The sequence below is a fragment of the Notothenia rossii genome, assembly GCF_949606895.1.
Source record: "Notothenia rossii genome assembly, chromosome: 12".
NCBI lineage: Eukaryota > Metazoa > Chordata > Actinopteri > Perciformes > Nototheniidae > Notothenia > Notothenia rossii.
This window is the reverse complement of record NC_136911.1, coordinates 8,659,389-8,672,802: the sequence shown is the minus strand read 5'-3', so window position 1 is coordinate 8,672,802 and position 13,414 is coordinate 8,659,389. Positions and strand designations below refer to the sequence as shown.

The 13,414-nt window shown below is 42.1% G+C and overlaps 1 protein-coding gene across 3 annotated transcripts in view; it reads left to right on the top strand.

The window, feature by feature from the left end:
• Positions 1-11,815, top strand: part of mpp7a (MAGUK p55 scaffold protein 7a) — a 138,950-nt gene extending 127,135 nt beyond the window's left edge. For all 3 annotated transcript variants that reach the window (XM_079662313.1, XM_079662314.1, XM_079662315.1), the window contains 3 exons: positions 2,184-2,292; positions 3,505-3,648; positions 9,589-11,815. In XM_079662313.1, coding sequence (XP_079518439.1) covers positions 2,184-2,292; positions 3,505-3,648; positions 9,589-9,768 — 433 coding nt within the window. In that variant the 3' untranslated portion in view covers positions 9,769-11,815. The remainder of the gene's footprint in view (positions 1-2,183; positions 2,293-3,504; positions 3,649-9,588) is intronic.
• The last annotated feature ends 1,599 nt before the right edge of the window (positions 11,816-13,414 follow it).

The following is a 13,414-nucleotide window of genomic DNA, read 5'->3' as shown; positions in this document are numbered from 1 at the left end:
GGCCTACCTGCCTGTCAGCCTTCCATCTGTGCACAAACTAATCTCGTGCCCTCATTTGTCATGTGCGCGTTCGTGTGTGTTGGAGGAGGGGCTCTGTAAGGAAGTGGCAGATTTTTTCCGGTTGTGTATTTTCAAATTCTAGCGCACTCAATCTGGTTTCTCCAAAATGACCTACCCCACCTTTAAGTACTTTTTATGTTGTATTAAGTCTATTCACTAACTTTGCTACTGTTATAATATCCTGTAGTATTACTACTATTCCTCTAATACAGCCCTGTTCTTCACAGAGTGTTCCAGAAGGCTTTTTCACTTTTGTGAATTATACTATATGACCTTTGAACAACAATGTTTGGCATGTTTTCTTTAAAATTGCCTGAGACCAAAAAAGGATCTTTGGTGACTGTGTTCCTCAGCTAAAGGATGAATTGACACATCTCCAATCCCTAATCACATTAGAAAGAATGACATGTATTAACATGTACATGGAACATGTGTACAAATATAGGTTTTTTACTTTTAAGTTAAGAATATGTGCGATTTGAGACCCCAGTGAAAACAACAGGGTCCCTCCCTATCTGTGCTCTGGACCTCTGGAGGAAGTGCAGCAGCCGGACTGGCCCTGTACTCGCTGCTCTGCGGCCTCCCTGCTGTCGTCCGTCCGTGTCTCTGTAACTGAGAGTGAGCTGGTGTTGACAGGGCCAGGCCGTGTCGGTAACAGATCTCCAGACAGTGGCCCCAAGCCCTCCTGTCTTTGCTTCCTCCTTTCCTCAGGCGCTCTCTGTAAACGCAGCCACACCACGGGGCCCGCCTTGACATTTGTGGCCAACAAATTGAAATGCCACAAATGTTATAGTCCTGAGAATGATGGATGTCTTTCTGCTGGTCTCACACGAGCTGGAAAGTGATGAGAAGATACACTGTAGGGTGCAGATACAAAACATTTATGCACGCAAACACAATGCATATGACATGGAGGGAAGCCTGTGGGGGTGAGGGGATATAGAGTCAGAGCATGCAAAGGGAACAGGGGAAGAGGGGGCTGTATATTTAGGCCATGTTGCGGTGCAGGTCGAGGCATGCAATGCTTTTTAGGGAGTCGGAGGGGAGAGTGACAGAGCTGTGATGTGGGGTGGATGCGTGGGACACTCCACGTTGAAATTACAAGGCAGCAAAGTAGACGAGGAGTGAGATGAACTTGTTTGCGTTATGCCTCATCGCATGCAGCAGAAACAATGCAGAAATAAAAGGTCTCGGAATTGGATCCGCAACAACGTATGTTTAGCTTGAACAACTTTCCCAAGGGAAGCCCTGTTCAGTGTAAAAATGGCAACAGCCAAACCTATATTGGCATGCTTTACTGTAATCTATATACCTTATATATTTGACGACTAATAGCGCAGAATTCTGTATGGTGTGAGTTTTTAAACGCAGGCTACTGTAAGCTCTTAAATTATTTTTCCCATAACCGAACATAGGTTTGTCAGAGACTTAATCCTACTCTCTTTAAAAAAAAAAAAAGGTGAGTAAAACTTTCTTACATGGGCAATTACCATAAAACGTTCTTTTTACATCAGTCATTCTGTCCGACGCTAGTCATGAGCAGACTGCAAGCATACCACATACTCCTATTAGCTTCAAATTCTTTCCACGTAGTTACTCTCCTCGCAGCCTTTTTTCCTCCATGTTTTCAGCTAAAAATACACCGGTGGCTTTTTTCCTCATGACAGTTGATTTGTGAGAAAAGGGGAAGATTATCTGGTGGAGAAGTGTTTGTTTACTCGCGCACACAGTTACTAAAACCCGTGTGGATTAAAGGAGGGTACAGTTTGGCATTCAGGGGCTTTGTGGTCTTTCTAGAACAAACAGGTGTTACTGATTGAATGTGTTGCGTAGGAGATTATAAAAGAACACACTCCATGCAAAACGTCTGGTTTTTAAGTTCAGAATCTTCTCTCCGCGGTTGAAAGAGTAATCCTGCTGTCTCGGTGGATTTGTAGGGCTTTATATATCATTATTTCTCAAACGAATCTCCAAAGTGTGCTGACACCAGATTAGCATGAGATTCTAATGTTACTCCCGAGGGGCATTAGTGTTGCATTACAAACTAATCCGTGCCCAAAAATTGTGTTTTCCTTTCTTGACAATGTCCTCTTTTCTCCCTTTCGATGTCTTTCACCTCTCAGGTTCATCGAGTATGGCGAGTTCAAAGGGAACTACTACGGGACAGGCCTTGACTCGATACGATCCGTCCTGTCCAAGAACAAAGTGTGCCTATTGGATGTCCAGCCCCATGTAAGTGACACAAACCCTTTCCCATCATCCCTCATTTTCCTTTATTTTCCACCTCTGCCCCTATCAAAGCAAATCCCTCCCATCCCTGGATTTTCCTTAGGCCTTGGCTCCTTTCTAGGTTACCAAAGTGGGTTATAAAGGGGGCATTCTGAGGGAGCAATTACCGCTAATTTCCTCTATTTGAAGATTTCCTCTTGGGCTTATGTGTCTTGGGTGGTGGCGATCAGACCCCACACAAATGGCACGATTCCCATTAGTCCAGGACCGGGCCTCCGTATCGCGCTGCCTCTGCCCCACCGGCTCCTCTCTGTTTGTTTTTGCTCAGTGGATAATGGCAGGCGTAAATACACCATTATATAGATTAGCCTGGCAGCTTCTCAAACCACCTTGGCCTGAGCAGCAATGAGAGTCAGCCCCTGAGCCCTGGGCTAAAGTGTGTGGGAGAGTGAGTCTGCAGAAGCTCATGTGGGCGTATGTACATATACGTATGTGCTTTATTTTCTTTTTGGCATACATCTATTGTGTTGTGCAAGCCCGTTCTCCATCGTGACTCACGGGTCAGATCAGTGGCAGTGTCAAAGCGTGTTATTGCCCCCATGTTGGCTGTTCTTCTTCTGCCCCTCCTTTGGCTTTCTATCCATCTTCCTATCAGTTGTGGGTTTGGACCCACTGCCTATTAGCACTGTGGGAAGCCCTGATCGTGGCTCCAGAACCAGGGGAGAGCCTGAAGCCTGACGCCACCACTAACCACCTCTGACTTTTCCTCTACCTCTTGAGAACCAGATTGGCGGTGTTGTGTCGTGCAATTGTCCCCAGAAAAAAGAGACAAGAAGGCAGGGCAGATGTGGACAGGAATGTATCTTCTAAAAGAAACACATGTGCTACAAAAGGCCTGCTGTTAGCCTCACCCGCCCTTACATTGAACAAGTGGTTGCCATTCCTTTTGGCTTTTAATTCTCTAAAACACAACTACCCAGTGTCATGAGATGTGACCAGAAAGGCCAAACTGTTTATTCTCTCAGATTTATTTTAAAAAATCTTTTTTATCATCTGATTAGTCTCTACCCTCTAGTTTTGGAGCCACTGCATTAAAGAAACTACTCGTCTGCCCCTACTTCAATCAGCTCATGATTATAAGGTTGATAAAGATTTATTCACTTACTCTCCGTTTGCTTTTACACTCCATATTATTTCCCTGTTTCCTCTCTGCAGACCATAAAACACCTGCGGACGGCGGAGTTCAAACCCTTTGTGGTGTTTGTGAAGCCTCCGAGGATCGAGAGATTGAAGGAGACCAGACAAAGCGCAAAAATGATATCAAGCAAGGACGACAAAGGAACTGCCAAGTCATTCACGGTAAGAGAAGAAACAAGGAGAATGTGTAATCCTCACACTGAATTTCTCAACGTAATATGTTGTTTAGAGTCATTTAACGTGTCGAGCGCAACAGATGTGTCAGTTTTTCCTTGATTTAGCCCATCACAGGAAATCAATGATATAGACTTCTCAGTGTGTTGCCCTGCTTGTGCTCCCAAACTGGATTTAACTATTTGTTGATGTTATTTAGATGACATTTAAAGGACGTTTAATGACCCCCATGAGGAAATTGGATCAGTATAACAGAAACTACCAGGATACTACGGAGCCCCCTAGGGGACATGGAGAAGAAGAAACAAAATTATTTGGTAAAAAAAAAAAAAAAGGTTTTGCGATGCGAGATCTCGTAAAACCCCGTTGCAGTTTGTAGACGGTCCCTAAGCACTCCTCTCCCTCCTCAGGCTGCAGATTGTGACCAATTCTTGAAGTTTAGCTTGGATGACGGCGCGTATCGAACTGTTCTGATAAAATCGACTCAGTAGCTCGTTGTCTACCTTGCTATGATTGTAAAGTCATGTTGTTTGTATTTTTTACAACGTTATGTTCATGAGTTATTGATCCGCGAAATTTGAATCAGTCAATAACTCAGCTCAGAGTATGTTTTGCGACGTGCATGTCCCCTCGCTCTGAGTGTTCTCTTGAAGTGTCTTTCACTTAAGTGAAACCCGTGCCTATTGCCAAGCACTGATGTTATATCTTTATATTTAAGGCCAAGCTCAAAGTAAAATCGATGAACCGCTCCATTGTTGTGGTTTCTGTGTTGCCGAACTGACCAGGAACTACATCGAGCTAAATGAAGAGTTTTGCGAGATCTCACAAAAGTATTGCGAGATCTCGCAAAGGGGTTTTGCGAGATCTCGCAAAAAGAATTTTTTTTTCAAATACATTTTTTTTTCTTCTCCATGTCCCCCAGCCTAGGGGGCTCCGTAGGATACAGCCAATAGGATATACATTACATTAAGATAAATGGTGATATTTAACATACAGCCAGGGAGCAAATTTACAACAGATAAAGTGTGAGAGTAATTTAAATTGTATCCTCTAAAATTGACATCTCTACAAAAAGATCAGTCGGATGAAGGGTGTATCTAGGGAACAAACAGTTCAATAACGTGATGGTGTTTTACTGAAGCAGCAGATTAGCAGCAGGAAGAAACACTATCTGGACCCTATGTGTTCAATGTGTGTGTGATGAGGTCATCCTTTACACACCTTTATCCTGCTCGGACGCAGATGAAACCAATTAACCATTGTACGATGCTGCTGTGAAGTTGCCGGGTGGGGGGGGGTGATGGTTTTCCCAGCTCCATTGCCTGCGGTGAGCGCGTGTCTCGCTCGCCACAGGCAGCGCTAAGGCCAAGACTTGGGTCAGCAGCACACTGTGGATGGCCCGACGGGACACCATGGGGGGAGAGTGAAGCTGAGAGGCTGTCAGAAGGGGAACAGTGGAGGGGGGGGGGGGGTGTGTAAGCTGTTCTGCAGGTGTGGATCCAATATGGTGCGTAGCTGGAGTTTAATCAATGATTTATATATTTCTTCATTGAAAATAATGTAATGTATTAAGACATGGTATTTATTTAGCGCTTTTCCATTACATTACATGTTACTTATTAGACATGCAATACATTCAATACTGTGGACAATATACCCACAGGAGCTATATGGGGTGAAGTGTCTTGCCCAAGGACACAGAGGGTGTTTCTCAATGTCGAGGAAGGCTGCTCCAGAGCCACTATTTCAAGCATACTATGTCATCGAGTGCCGCCGAAGGACTGTTCCAATGTCCAGCACACTTGGAATTCTACCGAGGCCGGCGTACTTCATAGCGAGAAATTTCGAGGCTGCACATGTGTAGACTCCGCGGTCTTAAAATCCCCACAATGCTTTGCGGACGGACCAATTTCCAAATCTTTGGCGGAAATAGCGCTCCATTTAAGGCGAGGCCTCTCATATGACGCACACCTGTTGACCTGTTCCACCATTCTTTGTTTTCCGAGGCTAGGAAAGATTCTTGCCTCGCTTCTGAAGCAAGTGACTCGGAAGACATGTTCCACCCAGAGACATGTTCACTGCAGTGGGGGTCAATCAGCGCATCAGCCACTGAGCCACAGCTGCATTTATTCTTTCCTACTTTTTAATATTCATCCTCTGTTCTTACCCCATTCTTACACAAAAATACCCGCCAAACCGTGATAAATACTTACTACTCTAAGTTTACAAACTTCATTTGGAAAATTAAGTTCAATAATCAACTACTTTAAAGATTATATACACTAAATCTTAGGGAGTGAAAAATAAATCCTATCCTGACAAAATAAAGGAAAAATATTTTCCATAACCAAAATAAAATTATTTCACGTTTTAAAAATGTCAATTCTTCATTGCGGTTGGAATTTGTAATCGAAACTTAAATCCCACCCAAAAAAGTCCGGAAAAGCATTTCCTTTTCAGTGGTGACCTCATGTTGCTTGAAAAACATTACACAAACTATTCAAGACAAATAAAGGAAAATTCGAAAACATGAATTCTGATCTAGATTGCAAATAAGACATGGACATAGTCCCCAATTAATTAGGTTTATTTATATAATATTAATGTATTCTAAGTTTTATTGAGATCAATGTGTAGTTATTTGGGCTTTCCCAGAGTCACCCTCCCCATAAGTTTTTAAAGCTTTAAAAACTTCTACAAAGTCAGCTGGCATTAGTCCAATAGTGAAATATCATGTTTCCTCTGTCTGCTTCTCACTTCCCAGCAGGGTTCCAGAGAACAATGAGCATGGTGATTCCTATCAATTCGTACTGTGGCTGTACTCACTGCCCGTTTATTACCTTCTGCTCTTTCAAGTAATACAAATACACGTCTGTAAAACTGTGTGACAAGCAGGCATACTTCAAGGGGGAAAAAAACTGGTTCTGTGTAAATGTTCATGTACACTGACAGGACGTAAGCCACCTCAGATTTGCTATAAAAGGCTCTGAAAGAGGAGCTGTTGTTAGGTGAGTTGTCTCAGACATATTCTGTCCTCTGCCAGCTGTATATTCTGTCAGAGAGACGGGTCTGCTTTAATGATAAAAACTGAGGAACACTCGGATCATTGTTTCAGCCGAGCAGTCAGACTTTAGCTCCATTGTTTGAGCTGGAAACGATTCAAAGTGGCTTTTTTTTTTAAAAAGGAGTGTAAGCACAATGTAGAAACAACCAAAAACTGTCTGATTAAATGCTTAATTCAGGCTTAGTGCAGAGAATCAGACATCTGAATACTCTGCAATCATTTTCAAATGATTTATTGGGATCTGCTTGGTTTGTTCTAAAGAAGACATGGTGTGTTTCATTGGGATCAATGAAGCAAGCTTCCCGCTGGGGTCGAAGTGTGTGTGGCTCCTTTAAAAGATGACACCAGAGGCTGACACACGCCGTTCTCCTGAGGCACATTTTCCACTCTTGACAGAATTTACAGAAAAACGAATGCTAAAAGAAAATCTCAAATATATTGGATAAAAAGAAAACCATAAAATCCTGATTAAAAACCTGCAGTTTACTCAGCATGGACAAACATCAGTGGTAAAAGCAGCGCTAATAACCTCATATTGTGGAGTGAAAACATGTTATTTATCTGTGCTGGATAAGTACTTTAACATACAAGACGCTACATCATCTACTGTGGAAATTAAGCAATCTAATGGCAGTGGGGATAAATGAGCTCGAGTTTGGCCCTCGAGAAGTGGCATCAGCTCAAACTACCCTCTGAGGAGAGCGATCCAGCACGGATGAGCTGACGCCAAAGAATATCTACTCCCTGCTTCTTGCCCAGCTTTCCATTCGCCTCTATTACCTTCATTATATCCATTCCTCCGCCCCTTTATTTCGACTACATCGATCTTATTATTCTCCTCCTCTGTTTCTTGATTCTCTTTCCATGTCCCTGCCCAGCTCGCTGTCCCTAAAGCGGCATCCTGCTGTGATTAATGTTATTTTTACCTGGAATGGCCTAACTAGAGACAGACGTCCCTCGTGGACATGGAAACATTAACACAAAGCAGCGCAAAGTCTCCAGAGTTCATGGAGCTGCAAGGACAGGTCAGAGGGGCTGTCGTCCTGGCGATGGACACAGTGGTCATTTGTTAGTCCAACGGTGGAAGTCCTGCGGGGACTTCGGTCCAGCTGAGAGAGAAAAATAGTCCGGCTGTGGAACTATTTTTTCCACAGATCTACAAACCTTATGAGCTTAAAACTATCATATGTTCCTCCCAAAAGACAATAGAGTATGAGATGTCATCCACAGACCGCCGTTTGAATGTCAGCGCAAGTGAGTGTTTATATTTAGCCGCGCAGCTAATCCATAATGAAGCGGAAAACCACCAGAAACCTTCTAAAGTAACTCCTGGCTGAAAGAAGCGTCTCAAAATAGGACTTTTACACTTTAACTAGACCGTGTTTATGTGCGTACACATTGTATGCACACTCGGCCTGTTTGTGGGTGTGTGGGCACATATACAGTTTGTTTGTGTATTTAGGTTCCTGTGCATGAATGTGCATCTGTGTGTATTTATATGTTTGTGTCTGGCACAGGGATTCACTATAAAACCATATCTGTGCAGAAATCTAAAGTTGAGTGTTCCCAGTAAAAACATGAGGCTAATTCGGGGCGGCCACTTTAGCCAGGGCCCACACAGCTGAGACCAGAAAGCCTCAGAGGGCCATCGTGGAGAGATACCTGGATACCCCAGATAGGCAATGTTTACTCCCACCCTGATCAAAATATGTTATTTGGCAATCCCTCGCAGATATATGGTTTTATTATTTACACTGCGTAGCTGATGTGCATATTGACCTGAAAAACCCAGTATGTGTCATCCCTCAGTCACTATCTCTGCAGCCTTTCTTATCCAATATTCAGATACTACATTACGGTGAAAGGAACAACCATTTATAGCGTTTTTCCTTATAAAGTTGAATGAAAGTTTCAAGACATGCTCGTGGTATAGTAATAACTATCGGTCCAGTTTTAGGAGACCGTGTTTAGCAGCTTCACTGCTTCACAAATCCAGACCTACAATAATGTATGTTTTTAAATGTTAGCCTTTTGAAAACGATGGTTATGCTTATTTTTGAGTATATTTTCTTTTCTTTGTGAATTGGATAAATGTTTAAGGAAATGATGAAAATTCCTTGAGGTCGCGTCGTTGCGCAGGGAAGTTTTAGTACGTGGTCGGTGCCAGGGCTCATGTGTGGATACCATGTCTCTGAGAGGTTATAACGGGTTCTGTACGGGCCACTTTGTGCTTATTTGTGTGTTCAAGGCCGTGTAATTTGTGTTTACAGTATGTGGATATGTCTCCCCTCTTGTTTACTGTGGCCAGTGCTGTCTCTTCGCAGCAGATGAACTGTTTTGTCTTTAACTTGTGCATCTCATCTCATTTTAGGTAAGCTTCCACTGTATATATGTGCCAGATTTGCTCCAGTTTGTGACTCTTACAACCTCAGAACCAGTGCCTGGATACGGTTCCAGTTACCTGCTGTGCGGGCTGAGGCTGGAAAAATGAGTCTTTTTTATTCTGGTCCTTGGTCTTGGAATGACCTTCAATCAAGCCTCAGACTGAGGGCACTTGTCCCTATAGCCTATTTTAAATTGAAGTTGTCTGAGGTCCTTACCACCAGCTGCTCTTGCACTAATAAGTAGTGTACCTTTCTTACTGTCCTAATGTGCACACTGCTTTTCGTCTTTTGTTTACTTAGTTGTGTTCTCTGTGTTTTACATGTCTGTGTTATAATGTGTAACGTTGCTGCCTTCTGGGCCAGGTCAGCATTTTAAATGAGATTTTATCTAAATTATTTTATCTGGTTAAATAAAGGTTAAATAAATCTCTGCTTTTATCGCCTCCTCAAAAATCTTCATCTCTCTGTACTCACATGCAGGACGAGGACTTCCAGGAGATGCTGAACACTGCGCAGACGCTGGAGACTCAACATGGCCACCTGTTTGAGAAGGTCATAGTCAACGATGACCTCTCGGCGGCCTTTAGCGAGCTGCGGTTGGCGCTAAAGAAAGTGGAGACCGAGACTCACTGGGTTCCGGTTAGCTGGACTCAATCCTGAGATCCACACAAAAAGAAAAGGGAAGGGCTTTGACAATATTATGCAGGTTTTTTATATCTTTCTATGTCTGCTGCAGCTGGTGTTGGGGGAATAACGGGAATAAAACAAGGCCAAACGGCTTCGTCGCCATACCTGAGCATCACAGAGCTAAAAATAATCTTTTAGCCTGAGATCAGGTTGGGTTTAGACCTCAGCTGTGGTCTGGATACGGATCTCCAGGTCTGACCAGATCTGACAGAGCTGAGGCTAAGGGCGTACGTCCAGAATATAGGTTCTCGACAATGATCTGGGTCTCAGTCTGTGCCGCAAGAGTTGGAGCTCCATGTGGAACGAGCTTGGACCGCCAGCACATCAGAAACAGCCTCAACCAGGTCTCCATTTTTAGAGTGTTTATAACATTAGACCATTAGAAACCAAAGGGATTGACTTCTTTCTTCTTGGTGGACAACTGACATGCATTATGTCTGTCAAAGAACACAACCGCTGAGGGGAAAAGAGGGAGAAAAAGGAAAACACCTTCTGTCTTATATGTCTGTGCTTCTATAATGCTTCCTTGACTGTTACTCCAAACAAAATATTTTCAGGTACACTCGAGAAAGGGCAGTTAAGTATAATTTTATTTAAGAGATTTTAATATATTTTCTAATACCCTCCGGGTGTTTTTTGCCTATATTTTATATACATATCTTTTAAAGTAACCTGATCTTAAAAATAGCAACATCTCTGACAGCTTATTAAACCAGAGGCGTATGCTCTTTCAGTAAACTGTTTGATTTCATAACCCTGGTCTGTACTTTCTCCCTACAAAGCACACAAAGAGCCATTTTATTTAGGTGTTATTCCATTTAGAAACGTTTTGCAAATCCACCCTTCATATGAAGGTGCCCAGCATAACGGCTTTGCCATTTAATGTCCCAGAACTGGACATTTTTGGCTGTCTGCTAGAAGAAAATGGTCACAATTGTGTTTTATTAGGGTGGAGTCTGTATTTTTATTCACATAAAAAGGGCTTCAGCAAGGCTGCTAATAGAAGGTCCAAAGCACACTTCCAGGGTTTTAATGAAATGCTAAGTAAGCCTAGCTGCTACTGACTTTATGAGCATTAGAAGTTTATTGCTGATTCTAGTCTCCTATTTCCAGCCTAACTTATTCATTTTTTACTCATAGCTTCTCTTTTTTAACTTCATTTTCAAAGAAGCTAGACATTAATACTGGCTTTACTTTAATCATTAACAATATTAGATCCCTGCTAGCAACATTTTACACTGTAAAGGATTTATTTGCTAACTAATTTCCTTTCTTGCAGATAAAGATTGATACCACTTCATGTCTACATATTATATAATATGGACCTAGAGTCAAGAGACAATTAGCCTAGCTTAGCTTAGCTTAGCGTTAAACTGGAAATGGAGAAAAACAGTTAGCCTGGCTCTTTCTTGTGTTCAAAAATATGTAGCACCTTTCAGGTTGCGGTTAAATATACTTGTTTCTGTTTGTGAAGAACATGTAATGTTCATTTGGAAGTTTTAAAGGTGCTCATTCACGTTTTCTTTTTACTTCAGAGTATAAGTTTCACAATGCTTTGTCTTCTTGGCAAGAAAGCCAATATGTGTATTTCTCACAACATAAAACTATTCCTGTAGTTGTGTTTTTTTTTAAAGAGTCCAGCTCAGGTTGCATCACCCAAATGTATTTGGTCTTCTATTCTTCCTTTAACTCCTACTCTAATATTTATAAATAAACGTGTCAATTTTTTAAAAGGGTAATAGGACTGTTAATGTTCAGTAATGATATTTTAACACCCCTCATTTTGCCTCTCGTGTTTTATTGATTTTTAGCATCACATTAAGTTCCCTTTTAATGTATAATTGTACTTGCTCACCCATGCATATCTTAGCCCTCTGGCATGTTCTTTATAGATCAGAATCAGATATGTACAGTCTCCAGAAAATATTTGTAATTTGTTGCTGTAAATGAAATGCTGTTGTATGAATTTGCATTATTCTTGATAACTGCTACATTTTATATTAAAGAAAATCCAACTAAACTTGTATTTCTAAGGTGTCAACTGAATTGCTGTCTTCAACTGGGCAAATATTGAGAGCAGTGATGTGTGAAGTGGAAAAATGCTCCAGTGTTCCTGGGATTTGTGCCATTGGGTGCCATTCACATCTCTCTTTGTTCAGTTTTGGGAAGAATATTCCAGCCACATCTTTCAGCTGCCGCTACAGAAGAGTGCACAGTTGTGCAAACAGAGCTGACACCTTTCATCCCGTTACTGACAGCGCTAGAGAGAAGCTAATGTCAATCGCCGTCTGTGGCCATTTCTGAAATCATAGTACAGAGTACTTTTCCTTAAACTGCAATTTCATTTGATAAATGAGTTATAAATAGTTATTTGGCTTGACGTTAGATTTAATAGAAATGTATTGGAAATCAGGAGAAGAAAATTCACATTTTAACAAGATAAATGGTAAGTGCTTATTTCCAGTCGTTCACAAAAAGAATGAGCAACTAGATTAGTTGAATGAAATAGCGTGAGTCAAACCTCCAATGAAGCAGACAAACTAATAGAAATGTGTTTGTTTCGTGTATTAAATTAAGAAACATTAGCCTCATGTTGCTACTTACAGATCTGATGTTTTCGTTTGCTGCTGTCTTTTGTTTCTTTAGCGGTGCAGAAACCTCAGCAGACGTTTAAGTCGCATGCTTCATGTACATCATGAATAATTTGATGAGTCTGTTTCTCTTCATTTTGCTTTTTCCATACACCAACATTTCCATCTCAGCCAAGCCATATTTTGAATTTCCGGCCTTTCTACTTGGTTGCGCAAATTGAAAATGCACGCGAAAAACAGACTTTTAGTCCAGATGGAGTCTAAGCACCTAAAAGAGACGTTGAAGATTTGGATAAAGCTTTAAGGAAAGGGCCTGAATCCAGTTACTGCTGAAACCACTAAAGCAATGCAGCCCAATTAAACCCCAGTGTCCTGCTACATCTGTGAGCCAAATTACTAATTCAGATGTCACTGTACCTTTGAAAACAGTGGCTCTGTGAAAGGGTGGGGAGTCGGTGGGGGTGGTAAAAGGGGGCTCTGGAGGAGTTCAACTTCTATCCAGTGACCCACTCGAGGATTCAATGGGCCTCCGCTTGATGAATTTCCAAAATAAATCCCCCACTAGTCCAAATCAGGTCGCCTAACCTTCACATTTCCTCTTTTCCACAGTGTTCACTTTGATGGCTGAGTGGAGCAGGAGAGAGAGGGGGGGTGGGGGGGGGTGTTTACAGCCAAGGTGGATAAAGACACAGTGAGATGGAGGCAGGGAAGGTCAGGAGGAGGTAACTGCTCTCAGTTGGGGTTAACGTAAGAACTGGTTATTCCATGTCTTGCTCTCTCTTTATGTCTTGCCTCAGTCAGTCTTTCTTCTTAATTAGGATAACAGAGTGACGGAGGGAGACTGCCAGCTGTATGTACAGGAACATAGACTCTCCCATCATGCTCTCTGATCTAAGGCAAGTAAAGCGAGTGAGTATGGGAGCGAGAAAGCTTTTCCCCTTCAAGCTCAATGATGCGTTTTCAACACAAGACAAACGCCACCCTACATTGTTCTAAGTGGAATACTTGGTATAGACACTATGGAGGTT